This window comes from Xiphophorus hellerii, chromosome 12, assembly GCF_003331165.1.
Source record: "Xiphophorus hellerii strain 12219 chromosome 12, Xiphophorus_hellerii-4.1, whole genome shotgun sequence".
Lineage (NCBI taxonomy): Eukaryota > Metazoa > Chordata > Actinopteri > Cyprinodontiformes > Poeciliidae > Xiphophorus > Xiphophorus hellerii.
Window position 1 is genome coordinate 1,364,720 of NC_045683.1, and position 6,234 is coordinate 1,370,953.

Sequence of the window (6,234 nt, forward strand, 5' to 3'; positions counted from 1 at the left end):
CTTGTTTGTCCAGCGGTCTGTAAATCACACCGACATTAGAGCTGCCACAGGAGACACAGCAGAGCATCAGCAACACCCCGGAGCCGAGCCGATCCATAACACACACACACACACACACAGAGCAGGAGTGTTAAACCCACGGCGGCCATCTTTAACAGCAAAAACTGGAAGCTCAGCTGAAACTGAAGCAAAATAAAGATGTTTTAAATGAATTAAAGAGGAAACAGATGATTTAGGTCCTAATGAAACTCGATGAATTTGTTTCTGTTGCGGTCAGCAGGGGGCAGCATACCAACAAGTCCTCACACTGACCTTCCATAATCCAATAAAACCAGCGATTCTTCCTCTGAACACGAATCAGGATTTTTAGAGGGAGATCATGAAATTTTATCACGTTATCAAGCAGCGATGTCACCTTCAGTTATTATAAAGATGCTTTAAATATCAAACATGAATTAAAAGAAATTTGACACTTTGAAATTAGGCCTCTGTCTCTTTAAGAAGCTCCTATTCTGCCTTCAGGAAGTCAAACATGGCTTCTGTATTAACCCTTTAATGTTTTTACCAGCAGCTCCTATAATGAGCTCAGCTGATCCACCAGGTGTTTTCCCACTGAACAGTTGCCATGGAGATGAAAGCATTTCTCAGAATCAAGGGAAAACTCCAGGTTTGTCTTTGATGAGGGAATAAATTATAATTTAATAAGGAGCTAAAAAAGTCAAGTTTACAAAACACTTCCCGTCCAAAACCTCATAAAACAACAAAAGTTTGATCTGAATGATCTAAAACCAATTAGAAATCAACAGAAATGGATTTTATTCTTATTAAAGTTGATTTAATTTATTAACAAATTAATAATATCAATAACTTCACTGATTTTCACGGTTTCTGGGTTCAAATGAAGAACCGGAACCGAGACGCAAAACATGAAACATGAAATCAAGATTCAAGGAAACAGAACCGGAAAGCGGTCCAATCTGGGTCGTGTACCGATCCAGTCCGGTGTGGTCTGGTCCGGTCCGGTCCAGTCCGGTCCGGTCCATTACTGGCCCGGACAGAAGGGACAGGAGTTGTTCTTGCTGGACTGGAGCCACATCTGGATGCATTCTCTGTGGATGGTGTGTGAGCAGCTGAGCGGGTGCCGGTTCTCCGGGTCCACGTGGTTCTGGCACATGAGGCAGAGCTTGCGGGGCCCAGCGGGGGTCGAGGGCCTCTGGATGGGCCCCGGGGCGGGCCGGCCGATGGGCCCCGGCGCCGAGCGCTCGCTCTGGCTCAGCTTGAAGCCGACCTGCTCCATCAGGTCCTCCACCGACATCCCGGCCAGCGTCCCGCGGGAACTCTTCACCTGCTGCAGCAGCGACATCAGCTGCGGCTTGCCGCACTGCGGGAACCGGGCCCCCAGCTTCTCCAGAACCTTCTCCAGCTTCTCCGCCGGGGCCGAGGGCGCGGCGCCGGCCGGGGGCGGGGACGGACCCACGGGCTGGACCGGCGGGGACGGGGACAGGCTGAGAGGGGGCGTCACCCTCGGCGGGGGGCGGGTGTGGAAAGAGGGCGGAGCCTGGTGGTGAGAAGGGGGGTGGGGGTAGTACACGTAAGGAGGAGTGTGGTAGGCGCCGCGGTGGATGGGGTGGCGCGGGTGGGGGTGTCTGTGGCGAGGGGGGTAATAGTGTGGGAGGGGGGGCTGGTAGAGCTGGTGCTGGGGGGGCGGCGGCATGGTGGGAGGCGGCTGCGTCACCGCCTGCATCACCTGTCTGAACCTGAGGTCGGCCTGAGGAGACAGGAAGTGCTGCGTTAGTCAGAGAGGAGCTGAGACGGCGCCCCCAGGAGGCCACTGGGCGCCCACCGGGGGGCCACCAGGGGGCGCCAGAAGTTATAGACGGATCAAACAGTTTCATGTTTTATTGGAGTTACAGGAAAAATTCTGTGGGAAATTCCACGGTTTAAATGAGTTACAACATTTCCTCTCCCTTCCGGACCAGTAAGTGTCTCACCGTGGGGACGTGCGGCAGCGTCGGCACGGTGATCCTGGGGAGGGACTCCAGCTCGCGGCCCTGCTGCAGCTGCTGCAGAACCTCCTGGAAGCGGCTCTGCAGCTCCGCCTGGCTCTTCCGGACCAGACTCTCCTTCTTCTCCCACTTGCCCCGGTCGTGGTGGTACTGCTGAGGGAACTCCACCCGCAGGGTGTTCAGGTACTGCGCCACCTAGAGGAGACAAGCAGGGTGAAAAAACAACAGTTATGAAGTCTGAATGTTTCTGAATGGAAAAAACAAAATCTTACCAAGAATGTTTTAGTTTCTGGTGCAAATATCTTAAATTTGTCTTATTTCAACTAAACTAACTTAAAAGTAACTTTTCAGTGAGATACAGGAGCTTATTTTGAGTCAATAATTCCTTAATATTGATAAAACATTCTCGTCCCACTGGCAGATTATTTCGCAATAATCTGCCAGTGGGATGAGAATATTAAGGAATTATTGAACTAAAATAAGCTCCTATATCTCACTGAAAAAGTTAGTTTTGTTTTATATTTTTGTAGTAAAATATTTGCTCTAGAAACTAAACAAGGAATTCTTGGTAATAATGTTTTTGGTTTTTTTACAGTATTGTTGGAAAACTTTAGCATGTACTGTCCCTTTAAGACAGATTTAGTCTTTTTGACAAAATCTGTCACATTTAATTTGAGCAGATTAAATATGCAGAATAAGCAAAGAAAGCAGGACTGAGTGATTAATTCATTAAATCAATTCATCAGTTTTTGCTTTTTGATGAATTAGGGTTTTTCTTCGCTCCGTCGGTCTTTGTTTACCAATATTCTGAATTATTTTCAAAAATAAATAATAATTCTTGCAGCCTGGCCCCAATTAGAGGAGAGAAGGTTCCTGGAATAAAAGCCTTGTGTCCGAACCTCTTTGAGCCAGGCCTCGATGCGGGACATGGCGCCGTCTCTCTGCTTCTCCACGGCGGTGATCTCGTCCTTGAGGGCCTGCAGCTGGGCCTTGGTCGCCTCCTTCTTCACCCGCTCCATCTCCCTCCTCAGCTGCTCCAGCTCCTCCGCCCAGCGCTGCTGCTCCTCGCTCTGCTCCTCGCTCAGCGCAGACAGCTTCTTGTCGCTCTCCTCCAGCTCCTTCGCCAGTCTGACGGAGGAACAAGTCGGGTCACATGGTCAAACTGCAGCTTCACATCAAAGCATAGTGTTAGAATGGCCTAGTCCAAGGCCAGACATATATCTACTTGAAAATTTGTGGAAAGACTAGAGATGCACCGATCTGATATTAATATCTTTATTGATCTTGATAGTGAAAAACATTCTAGATTGGGTATCAGTGAAAATGAGCCCAAACTATTCAGTCTAATTCTATGTTTATTTACTTTACATTATATTTAAAAAGCCTAATTCCACTTTCTGAATCATTTGAAAGGTTAATAATTAACAATTATTAACCTTTTGTTTGTCAGTTTCAGTTCTTTATCATATATTTTATATTGTCTGTTTTCTCCTGACTGAACATCTCAAGTGGTTTTTCATGTTTGACCAAAAGGTTTAAATATTTATTTGATCAAATAAATGTATAAATCAGTACATTTATGTCTGCGTTTAAAAAAAGAAACATTTTAAGTAAATTAAGTTGGTTTTCACTATAAGCAGATATTAAACCCCAGATATCGGTAGTGAAAAATGTGGATCGGTGCTTTTTTATTTAAGACTTGAGCTGGAGTTGTTCATCGGAAACGCGGCGGACCTTCCGGCAGCAGCTGCGGACCTTCCCGCAGCGGCAGCGGACCTTCCCGCAGCGGCTGCGGACCTTCCCGCAGCGGCTGCGGACCTTCCCGCAGCGGCAGCGGACCTTCCCGCAGCGGCTGCGGACCTTCCCGCAGCGGCTGCGGACCTTCCCGCAGCGGCAGCGGACCTTCCCGCAGCGGCAGCGGACCTTCCCGCAGCGGCTGCGGACCTTCCCGCAGCGGCTGCGGACCTTCCTGCAGCAGCAGCAGACCGGATCCCGTCTGTAAACAGTTTCCCCTGCAGAAGGAAACCTTGAGGAAGCAGCCGGAACCTCAGGCGGCTCCTCACCTGTTCCTTTCCTCCTCCGCTCTGTTCCTCTCCGTCAGCAGCTCCCGTTTCTTGCTCTCGAAGTTTTTCCTGGTGGCCTTGGAGTTGTTGAGCTGCAGCTTCACCCGCAGCGACTCCAGCTTCTCCAGCAGAGCCTGGAACAACAGACGGTCAGAACCCAGCAGAACAGCAGCAGCGGCGGGTCGAAGTCAGTCTGGGTCACCTGGTGCTGCCGGATGCCTTCCTCCCTCCTCTTCTTCAGCTGAACTTTATGCCTCTCTTGCGCCTCCTTCTCCTCCTCCTGCTCCCTCTGCAGACGCTCGTAGCGCTCCTTCAGCTGGGAGCCGAACTGGAACACGGCAGCCACCTGGCTCTCCCAGTCGGGCTCCGTGTTGACGCCGGTGTCCGTCGTGGTGCTGTCCGTCTGCACAGCCTGGACCTTAAAGATCAGGTCTGGGAGGAGACGGGCGGTTCATTAGGAGACGATCAATCAATCAAACAATCAGGAGGAGTTTAATTTCCTGATAAAGTAAAAAAAAAAGCTTTAATCTGACTTTATTGTTCAGCCTTTTTCTTCCTTCCACTAAATCTTCCATACATATGGAAGATAAAGTAATTTATTTCGCAATTACCTTGCAAGTCTACAGTTATAAATTTGTAAGTAATAACATTCATGCATCTGTATTAAGAATGTCGTATTTATTGATCTGATAAACTAAATTTGAGGTTTTCTTTAGTTTTGTGCCATAATCACAAATATTATCAGAAATAAATGTTCACAATATATACGATATATAAGTTTTATTAAATTTACAGTTTATGGGGATGTTTATGTGCATCTTTGGAAACAGATTCTGATGAGTGAAACTTTATAGTATCAATAAAAACGAAGGAAAACAGAGATCCTGCTATTTTTTTAACACATTAAAATTATTTTAATAGAATCAGGAAGAAACGTGATGAAGTTGTTTTAATAAACTATTTAATTCTACATAGCAAAAGTGTTTCTGTTCAGTTTGACGACATAATGAGACTATTCAACAACAGTCTGAAAGTTTTGTTTTCCTGGAAGTTTCTTCTTCTTCTCTAGATATAAAACGGAACCAGAACCGAACTACAAACACATTCTTCTGACACGAACACCGAGATTTTACCTTCAACCGTCATTTTAGCCAACTCCAGGTCTAAGTCCACGTCCAGGTCCTCCTCCTGGATCTGGGTTCCCAGCTCCTCGTCCTCCTCACCGGGAGCAGCTATTTCCCAGTTAGCATACATGCTCCTACCTGAACTACAAAAACAAACGCGAAGACTTCCGGCTGACGACAACACGCCAAGCTACCGGTCCGTCCGCCTGGTGGATGTCTCAGTGGGATTTATCTCCGTTTAACAAAAAAACGCTTTTGAAGAACAAAAACCGATTTATTTTACTATTTCAACACGCAGTTTACAGTTTCCGCTAGTTGCCCACACGGATGTTTGTGCTTCCCTAAAAAAGGTCCGGCGGAAATACTGTTACCGTTGGGACGTTACGGAACAAAGATCGTCTATAACATCTAATGCACAGGAGTCAAACTCCAGTCCTTAAGGGCCGCAGTCCTGCAGTTTTTAGATGCGCCACAGGTACAAAAAGCTGGAATGAAATGACTTAATGACCTCCTCCTGGTGTAGATCGGTTCTCCAGAACCTTAATGACCTCCTCCTGGTGTAGATCGGTTTTCCAGAGCCTTAATGACCTAATTATTCTGTTCAGGTGCAGCAGAGGCTCATCTAAAAGCTGCAGGACTGCGGCCCTCCAGGACTGGAGTTTGACACACCTGATCTAATGAATTCACAGGTAATAAAAAAGTTGTCACATAATAAATTTGATAACAAGAGAACATTTTTAACACATCTTGGATAGGGTCGGTTTGTTATCCGTTCTAGCTAAAGGAATTATTAAATTTCAAATGAACAAAACTAAAATTATGGGATGAGGTTAAATATAAAACAGTTTTTAAAGCCAGAAATTGTTAACTTCCAGAAAACTTTCCTTTTTGCAGCTAATCGGATTCATTCCACATGTAGAATCAGGAGGGCACTGACCTCCTCAGTGAATTTTTCCTGTCTATACAGACATTTCTGTCCGTTCCTCCATTCATTTCTTCATGATCTGACCGTCCAACCACAACCTCTGCAGAAACATTTGG

General features: G+C 46.7%; 1 protein-coding gene across 1 annotated transcript; it reads right to left on the reverse strand.

The window, feature by feature from the left end:
• Positions 1–876: 876 nt before the first annotated feature.
• On the reverse strand, positions 877–5,535 carry rnf214 (ring finger protein 214). Its single transcript, XM_032579799.1, has 6 exons — positions 5,203–5,535; positions 4,272–4,501; positions 4,070–4,203; positions 2,906–3,134; positions 1,992–2,201; positions 877–1,768 (listed from the first exon to the last, which is right to left on the reverse strand). The coding sequence occupies exons 1-6, from the start codon at positions 5,321–5,323 to the stop codon at positions 1,043–1,045; spliced, it is 1,650 nt and encodes a 549-aa protein (XP_032435690.1). The 5' UTR covers positions 5,324–5,535; the 3' UTR covers positions 877–1,042.
• Positions 5,536–6,234: the final 699 nt, after the last annotated feature.

What these genes read in the sequence shown, in the direction of transcription:
- rnf214 (XM_032579799.1), bottom strand. Translation starts at nt 5,323, where the DNA reads ATGTATGCTAACTGGGAAATAGCTGCTCCCGGTGAGGAGGACGAGGAG. An exon ending in GCGGAGGAGGAAAGGAACAG is followed by an intron (nt 3,135 to 4,069) that starts GTGAGGAGCCGC and finishes TTCCTCCGTCAG; the next exon opens with ACTGGCGAAGGAGCTGGAGG. An exon ending in CGCTGCCGCACGTCCCCACG is followed by an intron (nt 1,769 to 1,991) that starts GTGAGACACTTA and finishes CTGTCTCCTCAG; the next exon opens with GCCGACCTCAGGTTCAGACA.